General features: G+C 40.4%; 1 protein-coding gene across 1 annotated transcript in view; it reads right to left on the bottom strand.

The window, feature by feature from the left end:
* The window catches only part of ELAC2 (elaC ribonuclease Z 2), a 33,526-nt gene extending 12,111 nt beyond the window's left edge, over positions 1–21,415 (bottom strand). The window contains exons 1-16 of the mRNA XM_007433892.3: positions 21,118–21,415; positions 19,236–19,286; positions 17,368–17,438; positions 13,202–13,266; positions 11,973–12,030; positions 11,569–11,637; positions 9,675–9,791; positions 8,992–9,050; positions 6,630–6,688; positions 6,470–6,542; positions 5,855–5,967; positions 4,937–5,035; positions 3,834–3,972; positions 3,583–3,668; positions 1,764–1,882; positions 414–510 (exon numbers count right to left, since the gene is read on the bottom strand). Of these exons, the coding sequence (XP_007433954.1) occupies positions 414–510; positions 1,764–1,882; positions 3,583–3,668; positions 3,834–3,972; positions 4,937–5,035; positions 5,855–5,967; positions 6,470–6,542; positions 6,630–6,688; positions 8,992–9,050; positions 9,675–9,791; positions 11,569–11,637; positions 11,973–12,030; positions 13,202–13,266; positions 17,368–17,438; positions 19,236–19,286; positions 21,118–21,335 (1,493 nt within the window). The 5' untranslated portion in view covers positions 21,336–21,415. The remainder of the gene's footprint in view (positions 1–413; positions 511–1,763; positions 1,883–3,582; positions 3,669–3,833; positions 3,973–4,936; positions 5,036–5,854; positions 5,968–6,469; positions 6,543–6,629; positions 6,689–8,991; positions 9,051–9,674; positions 9,792–11,568; positions 11,638–11,972; positions 12,031–13,201; positions 13,267–17,367; positions 17,439–19,235; positions 19,287–21,117) is intronic.
* Positions 21,416–23,168: the final 1,753 nt, after the last annotated feature.

Consider the following 23,168-nt stretch of genomic DNA (forward strand, 5'->3'; position numbering starts at 1 on the left):
GATACAGTATCCTAACTGTAGAACTTTATCCTAGGATATTCTAGGCTTATTCCTGACTTTATTATGCAAGGTTCTACTTCCGTGTGCTTTGCTTATTTGCCTTTAGTTTTACCTCTCAGATGTATGATTAAAATAACAAGCTTTTCAATTTGATAAAAAAAATCAGGAACTAGCATTTTAAGTTAAATAAAGAAGACAACAGTTAGCATGAGATATACCGGTGAAATCAAGACAGAAACATTAGAAAGGATTCTTTCCTACATCAATTTCCAGCTGAATGTGACTGAAGTCAGAATCAACAGTGAAGGCAAATGTTTTCTGCTGGAGAAGTTACAAATCAGGTACTGCACTTTTACCCATTCATGTCTCCTTGTGAGCAACTGCCCACCGATTTCCTCAAAACGGTAACATACCTAATATTCACCAGGGTAGAGCTGACATTCCGTATTTTCATTGGTACTGCAGAGCCAGTTCCTAAGAACACAACTTCTGGGTAGCAATCTTGGTTTTCTAGAAAATGAGAAAAAGGCAGTTAAATGTATGCAAACCAAGGATCTGGACTGATACTTAAAAATGAGCTCCTTGTGCAGAGTAGGAAGCCCATAATATAAATAATTTGCCACAGCCAGGTTATAAATAAGAAGCTCTGAATGTTATATTACTTTTTTTTTATTAATGTGTCTTCCACCAACCCTAAGATGTAGCTCTGCCATATAATTCATTTTTTATTTAAATGATTTACATTGTCATTCCTCTGAGCAGCTAATAATTAAAACAATAACAATCAAACCCCAAAATTAAAATAATTACAACAGTAACATTAATACAGTGTAGCCAAGGTCTTCAAAACAAACTTATTATCCTACAATTACACAACCTTTCTGCTGGGCTCACCCAACATCTCTGCCCAATGTCTCAAATCTACATGGCACAAATCTTGGCGACTGAAGATTCAGCAGTAAAAAAAAATCCTACTATTCATACTCTCCCATCTTTGGTTGAATGGATGGATTTATTTACTTACTGGGACATTGCACTATGAAAACTCAAGGTATGAAAAGTGAGTAGACAGAAATATCAGAAATATTAGTAAGGTTCATTTGCTTATATCTTAAGCCAAAAGGCATTCTACTGAAACTGAGCCAAGCCATATTCTAAAGATATTCTGTTTTTTTCCTTCAGCTGGAAAACAGAACATGTCACACAAGAAGAATGGTGACAGTTAACATCCTCAGAGTGTCAAAAGGGCTGGACTCTTCTAAAAAACGTTTTTTCTCAGCTTGAAGATACAAGAAACCATGGAACCACGGAAAGATGGGCAAAGGGTAAGGGGCTCTCATTCTTTAGCTTTGTAACGAAGCTCAGAACACCATACATTACATCTCAAAAAATGGTCTAGTGTATAGGTTGCCTCCTCCACTCTTGGCTGTTGTCTGAGCAGTGGTCCTTCACAAGGACATAACAATTAGGCAGCTATAACAAAAAACCAAATAACCTTTGGATTGCTGGAGCACAACTCCCCATTTCAGAAGACAAACAACTCAAATAACTCAAGGGATATCAACTTTTATAAATGATTAAAGCAGGAGCCTTCAAAGTTGACCTGTTTTTCAACTGTTGACTTTTAGAGATTAACGAACTCTCTTATTTGTAAAGTTTGTATCTATTACAGGAGCTCCTCAAACTATATCAGAAATAACAAATGCATGTTTTTCCACAGACAGCTGTTTGACTGGCCCTGTTGGTACAGATAGCTTATTGACCTGATGATGCTGGTTTCACTGACAAGCTCTCTTGGCACTTCTGCACACAATCCTGGAAATCAGGGAGTTGCAAGGCTTCAGCTACATATTCAGCGGGATTATAACTAAAAAGAGCATCCCTAAAAGAACAGAAAAGGCAATGAGGGGCAGTTAACACATATTATATTTTCTAACAGCAAGGGCTATATTATTATTCTTGACCATTCCAATACTTTTGTCATGAAGAAAAACCTACCAATCCTTGAGAAACATTTACTCAGGAGTGGGCAACCTACAGACTGCAAGAAGTACCTGTACACATTTTCTTGCAGTTCCAGAAGCCCCCTGATCACCTCACTGAAGAGCACAGTGGAATCTTGTTTATGTGCATTTTGCCAGAATGTGCAGCATTTCTTCAAAATTTATTTAAAAAGCAAAACTTCAAATTCCAAAAGGGAGCGAAGCCACACATTTTGGCTCTCCTGCTTCTTAGGATATCACTGACCAAATATCCCTGAAGCCCCCCCCCCCACACACGGCGGCTTCAGGTACATTTGGTCAGCGATGTCTTACGAAGCAGGAGAGCCAATATAAAAGCAATATTTATTTGTTTGTTTGTTTGTTGCATTTATATGGCCATCCAATTCAAATAATGTGATCTTTAAACAAGGGCCACAGTTCCCAGCTACAAAAAAATTCCCTGCCCCAATGTAAATATTTAATTCAAGATGCTGTAACAGTGAACAACTATTTGAAATGTAGTTATGTTTTTAAATTATTTGCTCACTTGCTCATACGTCCAAACTCGGTGTAGCTTTCTAGACTCAGAAACCACTGTTCCCCACTCCCATTACAAAGCAACCCAGCAACTAAGTTAACAAGTACTACTAAGAGCAGAAAAGATGCTTGGTGACTTCCATCTAAATGTAGTCCATGGCTTTCTCTTCTCTTTTTATCCCTTATAATATCAGACTTAATAAGCAACATTACAACATGATTATCAGTATCTGATTTTTCTTTTTGATGGAGAAGCAAGAAAGAGGACTTTTAAGTAATCTGGTCAAATTTTTTGCAATTGTTTTTCATGCGATAAATTTCTGAGGATATTTTCTTTTGTAAAATATATGAACTGTATAATAATAATAATAATAATAATAATAACAACAACAACAACAACAACAACTTATTACACTTGTATGCTGCCCAACTGTCAACAATTCTGGGTGGCTATGTTTCTAATGTAGAATATACATTTGCCACTCATGTAATGTTAAGATAAATTTGATACATGCATTTTTGCACCATTATATCATTATTACAAATGACATAAGTGTCCAAAACCCCCCACATTGAACATGAAATGCCCTGGGCTGAGCATAAAATGGACTGTTTTGAGCATTCTGAAAGACCATTCTGCTCTGTTTTCCATTTAAAGCATTTTCAAAATGCTCAAAGCAGCCCATTTCACCCTAAAATCAGCTGTTTAATGCTCAAAATGGGGCACTTCTCATTCAAAAGGGGGCATCTGAAGTTCAAACATTTTGCTTTGAAATACTTTATGTAAGCTTACGCATTTTATTTTATTGAATAAAGCACAAGTTAAAACAAGTACTACTCTGGCATATCCTCCAAGGATGTGAGGCAGAAAATGGAGATTAAAATATATTGCTGTTTCGTCAAAAGATATTTCATTTTTTTTAATATTAAAATAATATCCAGTTCATGAGGAAAAGGGTAGAAAGAGAAAAAGCTACAGAAATGCTATGCTCAGTGTCAAGGAGGCAGGTCTTTGGACAAGACTGAACTCATAATGTGAAGGCAAACTGAAGTGGCTACCAACTTCTGCCATTCCCTTTTGGGTCTCAGCTGGTATTTGAGGAGGCATTCTCCTTGTGTCACAGGCACACTGAACACAGCCTCTTCTTCCTGATGGGTAGACAGAAAAACATAAGAGCATGCTACCAAACTGGCTGAGACAGAGTATGTATCCTTTTAGCAGTTATATAAACAACATTTACTATTCAAGAACACGGCCACACAGCCCGGAAGACCCACACCAGCCAACATTTACTATTATTATTATGATTTTACCTTGCCTGGGTGGTTTTTAAGCAATGGAAAGATCTTTGGATGTATGTAATTTAGCTGACTTTGAATTCTGTAGCTGTGAAGATGATGTATTGACTTGCAATTTTCGTTGAGTATCAAGTGTTGAGTATTTTCACCAAAGCTAGTGGGGTAAGAAAAATCAGGTGTATTTTAAAACTTGATGTTCTAAATAGGGTAGGAAATTGCTGAATTAGAATTATATTCTAGTTTGGGTTTCACCATTGTTGTCTGTACCGTACAAGCAAAATACAAACTATTTACACTGTAAGGCCTGGGCTCCTCCTTTTTCTGCTTCCAGGTGCTTCTCATGATAGCCTTAATACAATCAGAGTTTAGTTATGTATGAGGGCAGTCTGGCTGTGATGTGTCATCCCACTGATGGTCAAAGATTTACACCACCTGAACTCCCCTGCTAGAATCTCTCATATGCATTTTTCACATGGACCTATGTATACAAATGCAATATGCCTATCACTTATAACATGAAGACTGGATTTCCTTTCCTTGTATGTCAATCTCCCAGACAAGGGAGTTCTTAAAAATAGAACACAAGGTGTTTTATTGACATCAATAGAACAGTATTAGTAAAAAGAGCAACTGAGAAGGAGCATGAAATGTTCTCATCTGAGAGGCACATGGAAGCTTTTATCATGGCTAATTCACTGGATCACAGATTTGTGTGTGAAATATATTAAAACAAAGAAACCCAAATGCTCATGTATTGTCATGACAGTGAAAAAGTCAGAAGCTCCTTATTTTACAGACATAGATTCTCAAGGCAACTTAACTCTTTCAGGACTTATTCCGTATTTGTAATACTGTCCTACTTTATAGGTTAAGCATTTATGTGAATGCATGGGAAGCAGTTCAAAAATTGTGTAAGTGCCATGCATTAAACAATGCTAATTATTATCATTCTAACGGCAAATGATTGGCTAGCGTGAGTTAAACACCAGCATTATGTCAATGTAAAGCAACAGGAAATCAATTACTGCTAGTGAAATTCAGTAAGTCTCTAACCCAATCCCATTTATGATAGATAATCTACACAGCAACTGAAACTATGGATAGTGTTAGACACAAACCTTTCTAACCATTGCTTATACCGATTATCCTGCAGAACAGATTCTGGAGTGATATGAACAACTAAAGCCACAGAATGCTCCTGCTTCTCTTCTTGATACCTGCAACAAAACATTTGATATAAAAGCAGAAATTCTCAGGAAGATGGCAGTTTCTAAGATATACTGTAAGCACATATCAGGATAGTTACTATCTCAATGTCCATGGGATCCTTCTTCATCCATCAGCTAAGTTCTGAGCATATAGATTCCACTGGTGACCAGAATTCTGCAAGTGACTGCAGCCTTATGTCCCATCATGCCAGTATAATTTTGATAGAGGAGAGTTCATCATTGGAGCTACAGATCAAGAATGCAGTGCTGGCTTTAAAGTACAGGTAATCCCCAGGTTAAGAACGCCTGGCTTAAAGATGACTCATGGTTAAGAACGGAGCCTATTGTAGCAAAATGTGAGTTAAATACACAATGATTCGAGTTAAATACACAATACTGTTTATACAGTATTATACAATAATATTGTATAATATTGGGAACAGAACCCCTTCTTAAACTGGGGACTACCTGTACTGATACTATGATCAACATAGATAGTTTTGTGGCTGCAAAAGTACAAGCTCATATTTCCACCATGAGTATGTCTGCACTAACTTTTTAAATACTCTCTACTGGATTTCATACTATTTGTACCCACACTGAAGGAACCAATCCTATAGCTTCCCTGCAATACTTATAATTGTCTTGGTTACTAATACTTTGACACATATTATTGACCTAGTGTAAATGGGTTGTTGACATGGATCAATGAGTATAAAAACAAACTCATATTTCCAAAAGACATGGCAATAAATAAAGACATGGCAAGAGGGCCCATGTCCAGTGATTCCTGAATATGATGATCGTTGAGCTTTTCCTTAATCATACCTTAGCAGTGTACTGTTTTCACAGACTGCATCTATAAAACCTTCATGAGGGCACTCCAATACGATGAACACTATACTTGGCTCTGCAGGTGTACAAAGCTCTTCAGCCAAGATCTGTAATAAGGCACACAGGTCAACACACACCACCAATACACATTTTATTAAAATCTATCACAGTCCCCATTTCAAGGCACATCACTGGGAAACACTTCCCATATTGGCCAACGGAAGGCTGCCTCTCAAGATGCTGGGGTCACAGGGCAGGAAGGATTTTTTTTCTAACTGTTCCACCAATTTATATGAGGTCTTGAGCTCAGAAAGCTGGTCCCCTCAACCCACAATGACGAGCAGGTCCAGTTTAAAGTTTCCCTTTGAATAAGTGAGGAATTTCATGTGCTTTTTCAAATTATGCAAACAAATCAAGTTACGGGTCTTAATCCATTTAAATATTCCCATTGATTGAAGCAAAGGATGAACAAGCATTTTAGGTTGTACTCTCTCTGCCCACAATAAAAAACTAAAAAACTAAACCATGGTTACATTCATAAGACAGGGATGCCCAGCTAATTTCACACAGAAATGGTTCTAAATGAAAGGATCATTCAGAAAGTTCTACCTCTCTCCCTTCAAACATTATATTCTCTCCGTTCTTCACAGCTGTTATTATAGGCGCAATCGCTGCATTGCCACTAAAAAAAAAAGAAGAAAAAAGTTAGCCAGTCTCTGAAGATTGATGGCATTCCACATATAAACATGCACTCGAACCCCATACTTACATAGGCAAGCCAAGTTCCTTTGCTTTTAAAACTAAGAAGCTCCCTTTCTTTGGATGGACCTACAGATAAATAAAGGTCATTTCATCACCTATTCCGAGCAGTATGTTCAGTCACCTCAAATGGTAAAGTACCAGTTGACATCACATCATAAAATTCATCTACTTACAACCCGACACCAACATTAGAAATACTAAGAAAGGACAGAAAGGCATATCTGGCTCGCTACCCAACAAAAAGGGATGAAATATCTTATTAGGAATGCAGAATACACTTGGAGAACTAAGCAATGCACACATACAGTGGGGCAAAAAAGTATTTAGTCAGCCACCAATTGTGCAAGTTCTCCCACTTAAAAAGATGAGAGAGGCCTGTAATTTTCATCATAGGTATACCTCAACTATGAGAGGCAAAATGGGGAAAAAAATCCAGAAAATCACATTGTCTGATTTTTAAAGAATTTATTTGCAAATCATGGTGGAAAATAAGTATTTGGTCAATATCAAAAGTTCATCTCAATACTTTCTAATATATCCTTTGTTGGCAATGACAGAGGTCAAACGTTTTCTGTAAGTCTTCACAAGGTTTTCACACACTGTTGCTGGTATTTTGGCCCATTCCTTCATGCAGATCTCCTCCAGAGCAGTGATGTTTTGGGGCTGTCGCTGGGCAACATGGACTTTCAACTCCCTCCAAAGGTTTTCCATAGGGTTGAGATCTGGAGACTGGCTAGGCCACTCCAGGACCTTGAAATGCTTCTTACGAGGCCACTCCTTCATTGCCCGGGCAGTGTGTTTGGGATCATTGTCATGCTGAAAGACCCAGCCACATTTCATCTTCAATGCCCTTGCTGATGGAAGGAGGTGTTCACTCAAAATCTCACGATACATGGCCCCATTCATTCTTTCCTTTACACGGATCAGTCGCCCTGGTCCCTTTGCAGAAAAACAGCCCCAAAGCATGATGTTTCCACCCCCTGCTTCACAGTAGGTATGGTGTTCTTTGGATGCAACTCAGTATTCTCTCTCCTCCAAACACGACGAGTTTAGACCAAAACGTTCTACTTTGGTTTCATCTGACCATACGACATTCTCCCAATCCTCTTCTGGATCATCCAAATGCTCTCTAGCAAACTTCAGACGGGCCCGGACATGTACTGGCTTAAGCAGGGGGACACATCTGGCACTGCAGGATTTGAGTCCCTGGCAGCATAGTGTGTTACTGATGGTAGCCTTTGTTACTTTGGTCCCAGCTCTCTGCAGGTCATTCACTAGGTCCCCCCGTGTGGTTCTGGGACTTTTGCTCACCGTTCTTGTGATCATTTTGACCCCACAGGGTGAGATCTTGCATGGAGCCCCAGATCAAGGGAGATTATCAGTGGTCTTGTATGTCTTCCATTTTCTAATTATTGCTCCCACAGTTGATTTCTTCACACCAAGCTGCTTGCCTATTGCAGATTCAGTCTTCCCAGCCTGGTGCAGGTCTACAATTTTGTTTCTGGTGTCCTTCAACAGCTCTTTGGTCTTGGCCATAGTAGAGTTTGGAGTGTGACTGTTTGAGGTTGTGGACAGGTGTCTTCTATACTGATACCAAGGTCAAACAGGTGCCATTACTACAGGTAACAAGTGGAGGACAGAGGAGCCTCTTAAAGAAGTAGTTACAGGTCTGTGAGAGCCAGACATCTTGCTTGTTTGTAGGTGACCAAATACTTCTTTTCCACCATGATTTGCAAATAAATTCTTTAAAAATCAGACAATGTGATTTTCTGGATTTTTTCCCCCATTTTGTCTCTCATAGTTGAGGTATACCTATGATGAAAATTACAGGCCTCTCTCATCTTTTTAAGTGGGAGAACTTGCACAATTGGTGGCTGACTAAATACTTTTTTGCCCCACTGTAAAAATAATAAATCATCCCAAGAGGAAGTCAAGTCTAAGATCATCAAAGGCTACAATTCTAAATGCACATATTGGGGAGAAGTCCCACTGAACACTGAATTTCACTTCAAAATGGATAAATGCAAAGATATGCAATGTGCACATTTTAACTCCCACCACTTCTAACCAATTCTCTGGTAATATTACTTCAATAATCTACATGAGAAATATCCAAGCACATGCAGCCCAGATGCAGTAAAATCCTAAACATGCATTCTTAGGAGGATTGGAATCTTAGCATTTTCACCCAGAAAAGCTGAGTGAAGGAATTCCAGTAAGCAAAGCATCTGGATCATATTTCGCATCAAGTGTTCCCCAGCTCAGAGCTATTACAGCAATGACATGAAGTCAGGCCATGTCCTTCTGTATATTGTGACAGGATCCCCAGTAGTGACTGAGGTACCCTCAATTTGGAGAAAAGCTCTTACCTTACAAATATATGCAACAACAAGAGATGGGTCCCTTTCAAGTATTTGCCTCCTGCTGCCTTAAAAAAAAAAAAAAACCACAACAGACAGATAAGCCTGTATTTCAAAATCAAAATGTATATAAAATTTAAAAGGTCCATTCTTTACCAAAATTAACAAGGTAACACACCAAGCTATCACTCTAGAGACACACCTTATACATTTGAGCAGACATGGCAACAATATACTACACACCTACCAATTTTATTTCTCCTCTGGGCAATCTAAGGTTCCTGACTCTCTCTCCTAAATAAAAAAAAGTCTTCAAATCTTGGGGTGGGTGGGGGGTGGGTGGGAGGAAGGATAATATTGTCTTATTCCAGAACAATAACATATGCCAGAGCAGCAGACACCCTCAATACTATTATAAGTATTTTGTGTAAACCAACTTGGACATTCTAGACCAAAAAATATTAAGATAAAAATATGAGATAAAACGTTAATATTGTTAAGGCATTATTAGGGCATACATTCCCAAATTATCCAGCTTCAGTAGTAGGTCTTTCTTGTGAACTATGGATGGATGAGTTTTTAAACTTAATGCTGCAATCTAAATTCTAACTGTTTACCTGGCAAATCCACACACACACACATCATGAGAACTTCCTGGTGGGTCCCATTTCATTAACAAGAAGCTTCCTCACCTATTTTATCAGGTGACTGTTTATTCCTGTCAGGAGATCCTGGACTTGACGTATGTTTTTGATCATCCTCATCTATTAGTGATTTAGAGTCTGGATGTATCCTTTGCTCACAGTTGGCTTTTGCGTGTTTCAGACAAGTGGGAGAAAGAGAAAGAGGGCAAAGATAAGATTAGAATATATACAACTCTTTGCTTTGCAGACACTGGCTAGATTCACACATTGCAGTGAGATGCAGTTTGCTGATTTGACCACAATTGCTTCTACTTATACAGTATGTCCAAAAATAAGCCAAAAATATACAGACCACTTTATGGCTTTGTGTGATGTATGAATCTGGCCACTATTAAAGCTAGAAATAAGAAAACCTCAAACTTAACTGTTTTCAGTCCATTAAGAGCATTTTTACATAGAATTCTCTTATCAGATACTGCAGAGTATTATAAACGAATCTCATTATCGGCATTCATCAAAAGATGTACCAATAATTTGAAAATATCACAGTTTTAATTTACCCCAACCACCACCCATTTATATGTGAACATTATAGAAAACTGGAAGTGATCACAGTGTAGTGCAGCAGCTCCATCTGACACAAAGTACTTCGACACATGATAGCTTATATGTTATCTGTAAACTTTCAGTTCAGTTGACAAGGTATTACCCTGATATTCAACTGAACCTTGGCAAGACTGAGTGGCTTTGGATTTTGGGACCTTCATTATTCAGGGACTTACCATCTTTGGTGCTGGATGGGGTTGAACTGCCCCAAACAGATCTGGTGCGCAGTCTGCGGGTCCATCTAAACTCCTGACTCCTGCTCGAAGAGCAGATGGCAGTCATGGCCAGGAAGGTCTTTGCACAGCTTTGTGTTGTGTGCCAGTTGTGCCCATTCCTGGATCGAGAGGCCCTACTCTCAGTCACTCATGCCCTAGTCACCTCCCAAATGGATTACTGTAACACACTCTGTGTGGGGCTGCCCTTGAAGAATATCCAGAACCTTCACCCAGTACAAAATGCAGTGGCACAGGCAGTTGTGTGTGCTCCAAGAACTGCAAATGTTATACCTTTGCTCACAAGCTGTATTGGTTGCCAGTTTGCTTCTGGGTCCAATTCAAGGTGCCAGTTATGACCTTTAAAGCCCTACACGGCATGGGGCCAGGTTATTTGAGGGACTACCTCTCCCCAGTTACATCTACCCATCCCATCAGGTCCAGCAGAAGGAGCATGCTGCAGGTATCTTCAGCCCAGGAGCTATATTTGGGGGACCTAGAAAGAGTGCCCCAAGGCACCCACCCTCTGGAGCAACATTCCTCCCGAGGTGAGATTGGCCACAACCCTGCTGGCCTTCTGGAAGGCCCTCAAAATTTGGATGTGCCATTGGGCTTGGTGATCTCATGGAAGCATGGAGCCCGTTAAATGGTTGCACTGTGTATAAGTTTAGACTGCACTGTCCCTTGTTTTTTTGTTAGTTTTTTATCTGTAGTTTTTAACCACTTTTAAATTGGCTTTAATGGTTGAATGTTGTGATTGTTAGTTGTGTTTTAATTGTGTATGCCGCCCAGAGCACATGCAAGTGAGATGGGCAGCCATATAAATTCAATCAATCAATCAATATTGATTCTAGTGTATACTGTACTCCAGTGTATAAAAACCACCAACCATCAGAAAAAGAAAGTTATGAGACAGTGGAAAAAAGCTGTAGTACACAGCAAAATTTTCTACTAGAGCAGGCTCTGCTATCTGTATCTCATAATCAACCACAGCTTCCTCTATTGCTCCATCCCACTCTTTCAAAATCAGAAGTGACAGAACTGTTATGATGCTTAGATCTCTAAAGCACAGAACCTGCTGCCTTCTACCAATCCCTTGTTTAAAATCAGGATACCTTACTCACCTACCAGAGGGACCTGATGTACTGTCATCGTTTCATCTTCATATTCTGGACCAGAAAAAGGCTGCACAACTAGTAACGACATAGATGGAATACTGAATACTAAGTTGTTTGAGCTAGTGCTTTAGATAAAATTGTTCAAGTGACCTAAATCTAATTACATCAAATACAGATTAAAATGTGTACGCTTCAAGCTTTAAACTGGTTTTGCTAGATGCATGTTAAAGAAAAGATGTGGCCAGCGATCATACAAGACGGCAGCACAGCACAAAACCAGGAAAAACAGCAACAAAAATGTAGAGCAATTCTCTCGTCTTGATCTATCAGTCTGCCATAGAGCCAGTATGCAATGCAGCCCAGCACCAGCGACTGTGAATTTGAAATACAATCTGAAATATAGCACTTACCTATTTCCATTCCTTTCATTGAGCCAGAAAATACTCTGATTGCTTCTAAATACTTTTGCTGAAATATACACAATAAAAAGAATTACAACTACTATTTCATAGCAAGTTAGCAATATGGATTACTCTCATATATTCTTATGCTCAGCTAACAGAACAAAATACTTTTTACATTTTGCCACACTTTCAAGCATTCAAAGTACTTCATACATGTGATCTCATTATTAACCTTTCAACAATCCTATAATCCTGAGCCTAATAATTTCTAGCTACCATCAGATATCTTGGAAGATACTTACTATTTATTTAGGATTAATTGTTATATTGTATGTTTAATTATTATTTATCTTTCCTGTAAACTGCCCAGAGTCATTTTCTAACCAGATGGGTGGTGACAAACTTGATAAATAAATAAATAAATAAACAAGGGGTGGGGCACAGAAAGGAAGAACAGTGTGCCTAAGGCCATCTCATTTAGTTCACTGCAGTTGCGACTCAAAACAAGGAATTCCTAATTTTTAACCTGTGTACATCAGCTCAGAAAAATGGATCTTATTTTGTCCCCTAAAGTACCAAGATGCAAGCAGCCTTAGAAAGCAAATGAAAGTATCTCAGAAAAAAGGGAATCGTCATCACAGTTTAAGCTGTAATTTTAAGGAAAAAAGGAATGTTTCTGAAAGTAAGGAGTAAGTATTATGTCCCCAAATCTGCCTTTCTCTAACAATTTATACACCACAAAATGCGCCCACTATAAATCCCAGATAAAGCACACAACGGTTATTCTGCAGGCTAGAACGTGATGAACTGTCAATCTAGTATAGACTATAGAAGTGAACAGTTCAGAAGCCCAGCATCAGTCACAGAAATCTTACTTCAGAACAGATAGCATTTATTAGCTACATTAACTATGGCTATGATTAATGACTTCAAAGATAGGCTTCAGACCTCATGCAAGAAAAGCATCTCTCTACTCTTAATTAAACCAGCCTGAATTGTCTTATTCTGCAGAAATCTGAAAAAAATATGTGAATGTCTTAAGAGTCCTATTAACTTTAAGAAGTAAACTTGTTAAAGCAGCTGCATATTTTAATCAACCTCATGCAAGATCATAGCACTTACTCTGAAAAAAAAATGGATGCATGCACAGCCCTACTAATACCTATTTGATTCTATGCTGTTATCCTTGCAAGATAACTAAGTAGGTAATCACTGCAAAAAAGAGCACAACTCACCAGTTGTGGTGGTCCAGAAAGAATACACTTGGGAACTCTTGTTTCTTTTAAGGTAAGAATCATTCCTGGAGGGAAGAATAAAGAGTTTGAATGTTAAAATTGTCTTTAGACAAAATTACAGAAAATTTTTGAAAAAGGATTACTGCTACAGCCACACAGATAGAAAAAGATTAGGGTTATAAGCGCTGGTGCCAATCTGAAAATGTATTAGTAACTTGGTACTTTTCTTATATGTGTATCCTATGCTTTTCCCAAAGAGCTGAAGAGACAAGGTGGCATATCCAGAATTAGCCTCAAGGTTCTATCAATGCTCAGTCATTTGCTTGTCAGCCTATATATCAAGTTTATCAATATGAACTAGATATACAGTATACAGATAGTCCTCAACTTACAAAGGCAATTGGGACCAGAATTTCTGTCATTAAGGGATGTGGTCATAAAGCGCAACCGCATCGCTTAGCAACACCAATCCCTGCAGTCTTAGTTGCCATCATTAACTGAATCCCATGGTCATTAGACGAGACAACTCCCTGCCAGCTTCCCACAGTGAAAGTCAGTGGGGAAGCTGGCAGGAAGTTGCAAGTCCCAGGTCCACAGGCAGATAAGTGGCTGCTGCCCAGGTGGGGGAGGGAGTGAGAGGGTGCATGGGAGAGGGTCAGGGAGAGTGTGTGAGGGTGGATCAAAGTGGTTGCGTGAGGGTGTGAGAGGTGCGCAAGAAGTGCCGCACAGGTCGTGCGTGCGAGGCTGCGTGAGGTGCCATACAGGTCGGGGAGGGTGCACGAGGCATGGGGAGGGTGCGTGAAAGTGCACAAGAGGTGTAGCATGGGCCAGGGAGGGTGTGTGAGGGTGCAGCATGGGTCGGGGATGGTGCACGAGAGGTGCAGTGCAGGTCAGGGAGGGTGCATGAATAGCCAGTGTGGCACGAGCGCAGAGGGGCTAGGGGAGGGGGTGGGAGACTTACCCCAGCGACTTGCGACCTTCCCTGCTGGCTTCCCCATTGACTTTCTGAAGAAGCGTGCAGGGAAGGTGGCAAATGGTGATCACATGATTGCAGGACGCTTGGCAACTGGTCATAAGTGCGAATGGGTGACCAAACACCCAGATTGCAATCACGTGGCTGTGGAGGTGCTAGGACGGCTGGAACTCCAGGAACCGTTCATCCTGACAGAGTGCGCGGGTATAGTTCTTGAAACATTTTTCTCATTCATTCATTCATTCATTCATTCATTCATTCATTCATTCATTCATTCATTCTCAAACTTGTATGCCGTTTTATGTTGGTTCTGTGCATCCTGTCAGCTTCTGTACCTTCATCTTCCTCTTCCCATTCCAGAGTTTCTGTTAAAACTTCAACAGCCCTCTCCTTGATGCCTTCCCCAGGTTGTTCCAAAATTACTTTTAGTCACAGATGAATTTCTTCCTCTCTTGGTTCCAGTGATGCCACATCCAGGTCTTCATTCATTTCTCTGGTTGTTTCTGTCTTATTTTCTGGGATCTCCATTTTTTCCTCGATTTGTTTAAATTCTCCAATCACTTGTATTGCAGATTCTTCCATTTTTTAATTCATTTTCTCTTCCATATTTGCACTTCTTTCAGCCAAGTCTTTCTTAACAAATTCAGTCACTGCAGTTGTCACTGATTTCATAATATTCTTCCCAGTTCCTCCACCATCCTTTGTAACATCCCTGGTGCAATCCCTTTTCCTGGTATTTGCTGTGTTAGTAATCCTCTCCTCCCTTCTTTTACCAGTTTCCTGATAATTAGCCATTTTTTAATTTGTAATCCAAAAAGTGAAAGCAAAAGCCAAAAGGGAACCTCTTTTTTCCCCCTTTCTCTATCCATAACTTTTTAGTCCCATTCAACACATTCTAATCGATGCACTTTAATGATGATCCCTTGTCTTGTTTAGAAAAATCCACCAATAATTTCTCTTGAAAAACCCAAATAGTCCTCTTTCCCACAAAGGTATGTGTTATTTACTTGTTTAATTTAATTAATTTGAAAATGCTTTAAAGTAAGCAAAGTCCAAATTCAGCTAACCCCTTTATCCATTTTAAATTTTCATACTGCATACACTTAGCAAGATTTTTGCTGTAGGTTATTTTTAAATCATTGCACTTATTTCTTTCCAGTTCCCTTTATTCACACCCCAGATGAATACTCACCAGGAAGTCTAGTTACTCTGTTGCTCTGAAGACCTCTATAGCTTTTAAATAATTATAATGCAAATGTGTTTTAGAAAGTGGAGTTTGGGCAAACTCGGTATCCTTTACAGGCTTTGCTGCAAGCTGTGAGCTTGATCTTTCTTCCTCTGCTTCTGGAATTCTACTCATGAGGTGTCTGCTGGTTTCCTCATGAGGAGGTGCCTTCCAGGGCATACGTGGGTGATCCCTTCGGCTTCTCCTTATCTGGAGAAGCTCTCTGATCCAGGTCGCTGCCCAGTTGCAGTTTTTCGCCTCAGCATCGTCCCTGCTCTTCAAGGGCGCATCAGTCTTCCATTTTCCTCCACCCAGAAACCATAAATGAGAGCTTTACAATGGCTGTATTGAATGTGAAGTATTAACTGAATTTGCTGCTATGGTTATTTGTTGTGTTTTAATGTGATTTTTATTGATTTGTATTGTTTTTGATGCTGTTTTCACTGTTGTGAGCTGCCAAGAGTAGCCTTGCTTAGCAATGGCAATGCCAGCAGTCCCAGTTGCCGTCATAACCCCAGGACCACACGAGTCGTTAAGTGGGAAGAGGTAGGAGTCCCAGTTAAGGAGCACCAGAGTGCATGTGGATGCCGTGGGGGGGGGGGCGGTGCAGGGTGCCACAGGCAAGTGCTAGAGAACACAGGCTGGTGAGGGCTGTGGGCGGGCACTGGGGAGCACAGGGGGGCAGTGAAGGCTGTGGGTGGGTGCTGGGGAGCGTGGGAGAGCCAGCAGGGGCCGTGGGCAGGTGGGGGTGCTGCAGGTAGGTGGGGGGGTGCTGTGGGAGTTGTTCACTAGAGAACACGGATGGGCGGTGCTGCGGGTAGGCACGTGCTATAGAGTGCAGGTGAATAGGATCTCCTACTCCATAGTGGGGCTCCTTGGGAGAAAAAGCAATGGGAGCAACTTAATGGGAACAACTTGCAACCTTCCCTGCCGGCTTCCCCATTGACTCGGCATGTGGGAAGCTGGCAGGAAGGTCACAAATGGTGATCATGTGACCACAGCTTGCTGCAACATCATAATCGCAAGCTGGATGCTCAAGTGCCCAGATCGCGATGACATGACTGCGGGGATGCTGCAATGGCTGCAACTTCATAATAAGTCCCCCTTGTTCAGCGCTGTAATTTTGAACAGTCGCTGAACAAGCGGTCATAACTTGAGGACTACCTGTACAAATTGAATAAATAAATAAATAAATAATACTCATTTTAACTACTTATTCAAAGTTGCATAAAAAAATAAAATTGAATAGACCTTAAAATATCTACAACATGAGAGGATTAGTTGAAAAGCTTTATGTATCAATTGATGTTAATAATAAACTAGAAATACATGGCAACTTCTAAATTCCAGGTAAAGAACTGTTTTATTCTCAATTGTGCATTCAAATATAGATATTTTTTCTGACATCAAAGGTGTCATAAGCAGTTAAAATTATTAATATCATATTATAAGAAAATAGAAATTTTATTACTTTTTCAAGTAATTATGAAACACTTTCCCAGGCCAAAGACACAGATATTGTATTGCTGAAAAATACTAGCTAAGCCAGGTTTCTAGACATTTAGGATTAGAATTTAAAATATTAGACAAGGGCTCTGAAAAGAAAAAAAAGTCCTTCTCACTTCTAGCACTACTATTCCCAATATTTATTCCCCTGAGTATTGTTCCAAATCATTTCTCCTCTAACCTGATGCCCTAGTGCCACTAGTTTTAGGAATGCTCCAACATGGCATGATAGCATTTTCTATTCTTTTATTTATTTCTAATATCAAAATGTAAAAATGTTGCCAATGCAATACACTTCTCAACAACTCACAATAACAGGCATTATAAAACTGCCTTTTCCAACTGATGCATTCCCAAATCTGTTGGGATTATAAATTCAACCTATTTATGTATTTCTATTTAATTAGAATATTCAAGGCAGCACAATTTGGAATACAGAATATATTCATCTACTTAACTCACCAGACAAGCCACCAACATTTGCCCAATTCATTCTAGTGAGGAAGATATTGTCTAAATGAGCCACTTTTAACCTGTAATAAAGACAAAACTTTTAATGGAATTTACTAATCTGCCTACATGCTTCTGTCCATCAGAAAATCCAATATCAACTATTCATTCATTTTATAATTATCCAAGCAGGTGACATATTAAAACAATAAAGCAAACAGAATACACTAATAAACAACAAGAAAACCCTATTACTATATTAGGAAAGGAATGATCAAAGAATAAATTTCAAAATCAGCATGGGATTTATTGATTCATTTTTATTTATTTATCACTCTGCCCATGCCTAATCCCGCAGCTAATCCAGAAGGATACCATGGTTGATGGTATCTAAGGCCACTGAGAGGTCAAGCAGAGCAAGGATGGATGCACAACCCCCATCCCACTCCTGCCAAAGATCATCCAAAAGTGCAACTAATGTGATTTCCGTCCCATACCCAGGCCCGAGTCCTGACTGAACGGAATCCAAATAATCTGCTTCATCCAAGGTCCTCTGAAGCTGCCACACAACCAACTTCTCTACCATCTTCCCCAAAAAGAGATTAGATACTGGACAAAAATTGTTTTGTAGTCTTGCACAGGTCTTGTACATATAGTCCTTGCTTAACTACCCTAATTGGGACTGGGATTTCCATTGCTAAGTGGTCGTTAGGCAAAACAACATGTGACTGCATCGCTTAATGACAGCAGTTCCAGTAGTCCCAGTTGTGGTCATTAGGAGAGGACTGTGCCATTGTTAGGGACTTCACACTTCTTCTGCCCTGCTGCTTCAAGTCCCTCCACCCACTTACCTCCCCCATCCCCCATTTTGGCCACCTTGCACTCCACCACCTTGCAAAGGGCCAGCAGCTGCCTCAGCCGGGTGTGCCTCATCAGCAATGGGAGGAAGAAGACAACAAAGGTCAGCTGGGGGCAGCAGGAGTAGGCAACGGCAGCATGCACGGCAGCCAAAAGGGCAGAGAATGGGGTGGGGGGAGATAGGCGGATGGGGGAAGTTGAAGCACACACTGCAGCTGTAAATGCAGCCGGGCTGCCAAGCACCCAAATTTTGATCACATGACAGCGGGGGCACTGCAATGGCTGTAACTTTGAGGATCAGCCATAACTAACATTTGTTAAGCATTTTGTAATTTCAGTCACTGAATGAATGGTTATTAAGCGAGGGCTACCTGTACTAGAAAAACTGTTATGGATTCATGTAGGAATTCCATCCTTACAGCTTTTAAGTGGCAATTCTCATTCTTTTTTTTAAGTCTATGAATCCTTACTGTCAAAGCTCTGTAGCAGGTTATAGCTGTGGGTTCAAAGTTGATTTGTAAATTAAGCATATAACAGTTTTTTAAATATTACATGAATTTGCTACCTGCCTATCAATGGCTACTCATGTACTATCATACAAAGGGTAAAACATCTGATGCATAATTATAAAGAATGAACTTTATATATCCCTTCTCACTCTGCCAACGAAAGTTAGTCCTATGCTTTCTAAGTTAAAGCATCAACTGGGGCACTTCTATGTTCTTCCACACTGAAACTGGCCAGCATAGCTTATTTCTTCTCAGAACAGTGGCTGTAATTCACAACAGCATTACTGGGATTTAAAAACAGAAGCCATAGGAGATACCTGCAACCATCTAATATTGCAAGGTAGTGCTCCTGTTTTGGTTCTAGCTACCTACCACATCTTTGATGGCACTCCACTTTGTTGGCCCTGGTTCCCTTCCCCTCTCCATTGTCTCTACTGGACATTCACATCAATGAATTATTTGAAGATATTTAACACACCTCAATATTTTTTACAGCATTTTTGGTACACTTACTTGTGCTCTTGCATAAGGCGCTGTATTCCTTCTCCACAATTAAAAAGATATCTGAAATGGAAGAATAATCAGAATCAATCCTATCTCTAATAACCCAGTGAGAGCTTTTGAAACCTCTAAAACCCAGTTGGCACAGGTCCAACAAAAATGGAAAGGCGTTGCTTTGTTTTATATCCTCCACAGAAGAGAAAAACCTTTTGTGCCACTTTAGGGTTAGCATAAGTTTCACCCTGTATTAGGGATTATTCAGGGCTGCGAAAATGTTGGCTCCTATAGATCCAAAGCCTCTCCAAACATGTCTTGTGAAGTCCCAACCATCTACCAACTTCTGCCCCTCCTGAACACTGAGTTAGCAATTGCAAATGTTAAAAAAGAAGTGTAGGATAGTTATGCTTGATTTCTCTCTGCAATCCTGCAGAAAGACCCTGCCTAGCGATAATGGTTCAAATGAACAAAGACCTAATTAGAAGAGACATTAAACACATATTTGTGAAAAGATGCTTATTTGTGAAAAAGTTGCTCTTTATTTTGGGGGAAAAAGTGCATTTGGTAAAGAAAAAAGAAATAAAATGTAAATAGCCATCTCTTATTTTGAATTCTCCTCTTCAAAACATGTTGGAGAAAAAAAAACAGTGAGAATTGGTATTTCTGTTAAACTTGGCCAGCTCTGGAAGCAGATAAAGAGGAAAATGGACAAAGAAGAATTACCAGGAGCTGCTCCTACCTATTCTTCTCTTGACCAGCTCAAGACCCAAAGCAAGGAATACTGTCCCACTAAACTGCCTAGGGAGAAAGCATAAATGCATGGTTTCTTGGTTTTTGTTTTCTGTCTTTAAGCAGCACAGATATAAGCCTAATCATCAAAGGGGCAGCCATTTCATCCTCATTTTCCCTCCAAGTGAACAGATGGTGATAACTGGAGCAAACTAGTCCAGTCTTCAAGCCACTCATAGAAAAGATGAGCAGACAAAGGGTATGTTTATCCTTCAAAAAAATCAGCCAACTTTTACTCATTCCCTTTTGGTGGGCAAGGTCAAATCCTCCAATTGCATCATCCAGAGGCACAGATTTATACAGAGTGTGTGTAAGTACTTGAAGAAGCAACTATCCTCACTCAATTCTTCCTATTATTGAAATTTATATCCCCCCTTCTTTTTTTTACAACTCACAGCAACATACATAATGCCCCTGCCTCCTATTTTCCCCATAACAAAAACCCTGTGAGGGGGGTTGGGCTGAAAGGGAGTGACTGGCCCAAAGTCACCCCGCTGCCTTTCGCGCCTAAGGGAGGACTAGAATTCAAAGCCTCCTATTTTCTGGTCCGACATCTTTACCAGTATATCAAACTGGTTCTCAGAATGGCTCTACCCTGAACAGAAAAATGAGAGCAATTAAGAGGAAACACAACCTGCTTCTGTGACAGCTTTAATTCAATTCCACTAGGAAATATGGAAGTCTGAGTGGTAGCATTGCTTAGAGAGAGTGCTAATAAGATGAGGTGTCTTTTCTCTATATACTACCTCACTTTTTGGAGAGCTTCTAGGGAAAAAAAAAGTAAAATAAGATTGCTCTTTATTATGATGGTATCTTCTTACCAACAAACTGCTTTTCCTTCAAAATAATATGACAGCATACAGTAAGTTTTTAAAATCTATATTTAATGTCAACTGTACTTATCCACGAGTTTTCTCCCATGATAAAGCGAGGCTAGTCACACAGACACACGTGCACGAACACACTTCCTAGAAACTGTCCGGAGCAAGGAGGTAATTAATTCTGCAGGTGACCACACCACCCTAACAGAATGGAGGCCAATGCAGTACTGCAGTAAACTGAACGGAGGGAAGAATCATGCGACGCATATGTCAAGGCGGAGGCTTACCGGTTGTATTCAGAGAAGACATAGACCGCCGCTCCCATGTCTCGCGATCCTCCTGCTACCACTTGCACGTATACGGTGTTGGGGCCTTTGCGGTCGATGGCCCCGTGGCGTTTCTCCCGCGTGCGAAGGTGCCGCAGCGGGTCCTTCGGGGGGCGCTGAAGACGGGTCCCCCCCCCAGACATGGCTCTGACCGTCACCCCCAGCAGCTGCTTCCACATGTAGCTGAAAGAAGAGCGCTCAAGAGCCCCCCTCCCACCCAGAGATCGGCACGCGCTCGCTCTCTCCCACTCCCCACGTGACGAAGCCCCGACCAATCCTCCTAGAACGCAGCGTTCTCAGCCCCGGCCGCCAATCGCCAGGACGCTTTTTCTTCTCACGTCACCCAGACAGCTGGTTCACATGACAGAACGCGATCATAGAGACTTGGGCTTTTGGTAGAGTTGTCAGACTCTATTTCTACGTTCCAAGTGTGTGCGACCATAGAGACGTAGAGCATTTCAAACGGGCAGTTCGTTTTCGTGCGTCACGTTACAGAACGCATCCCATCCGAATTAGGATGCTGTGGAATCTAGGTTGCAAAACTGTTTTGCTGAATTGCGGAGGAGAATGCTGGCTTGTCAACTAATCGATTATAGCCCTTCCTGCCTTCTAGCCAGAGCAGTTCTCCGGCGGGTACCATCCTCATTTCATAGGAAACATGGTTAAGTTCCGAGACTAGCAATAGCCCCAACCCTTTCCAAAAAAAGGAACGTAAAATTTGCTACTAGTTTATTTGGCATGCGTCCATAAAGCCATATTTCTTCTATTCCTCTGTTGGAAGCAGAGTCCAAGCTCTAGTACACAGCGGGTCGCCTCCAGAAAGAACACAGAAGAGGAATGAGTCCTTAGAGCTGATACTTCCAAGCGAAACTATGGAGTCCTTGGGGTTCTTTGAGCTTGGTTCTTTTCTTGCAAACGTCTCATTACCCGGCTGGGTAACATCTTCAGTGCTAGAATGGGATGGGGTTTGCTGTTTATATACTGTGGCATGCCTTGCCAGTGGGGGTGGGCGGTTTGTTTTGTTCCTCTGGTAGTTCCTAACCGGGTAATGAAACGTTTGCAAGAAAACAACCAAGCTCAGAGAACCCCAAGGACTCCAGAGTTCAACCCTGAGCTACACATATTCCCCTCTATTAGAAGAAACAGTGGAGCAGCAAATTGCATAGGCTGAGAAAATGAAATACCCAGAATAACTCTATTTTGCAGCAGAAGACCATAGAGCACCTTAAAGACTAAAGTTTATTATAGCTAAAGCTTCAATGGATCAGTCCATTATTTGTTAGTCTGTAGGGTGCCACAGAAAGAACTGAATATGACTGCCATCGCAGAAGGGAGTAGCACTTTGGAAAGTCCAGACCTTTCACTGACGCTGCAAAGGGAGCAATTATTCTTTAATAAGCTTCACTTTTACAGCTAATTATATGATCACTGCAACAAAAACGTCAGAAGAGCAAGACATGATTCCACATAAGAGAACGGCTTGGCAAGACCATGTTAAATTCGGTAAGGATGCCCACTTATTAAGCAAGAATACTGTGTTTCAGTTAATGCCAGAAACATAAACAGGCATTCAAATAAAAGGAAATCTGTGTCAAACATTAACAATATTTTGCTGCATCTAAATCAGGTGGTTCATGGTTTATTATGCCTCTAAGCTTTCAGTATCGCAAAGTTATACTCACAGAAAAGGAGCTACTGGATGTAGTCTGTGCTTTATAAAATTTCCATCAGTGTGTACTGAAGAGTAGTGAGGGTACAGATGGAGTGCAAGTTGTTGAAGCAATTTTTAGAAAACCAACCGTACCCACTGACCTTCTAAAAACATACTTTTATCCAATGTATGCTGTTAAAATTACTGCATTACAGTTGGAGGTGAGATGCAGTAGATAAGTTGTGACTGTAGATCTTCCGTCAGATAAATCAAGTCTGGTGGTACATCCAGGAGATGCATTGTTTAGAAATACATGTGTGAAAGTATCGCAGAAGGCTACTATCCAAGATTTACAACAGGC

The sequence above is a fragment of the Python bivittatus genome, unplaced genomic scaffold (assembly GCF_059951505.1).
Source record: "Python bivittatus isolate LINGU-HERP-01145 unplaced genomic scaffold, Pbiv_v1 ctg000080_np1212, whole genome shotgun sequence".
NCBI lineage: Eukaryota > Metazoa > Chordata > Lepidosauria > Squamata > Pythonidae > Python > Python bivittatus.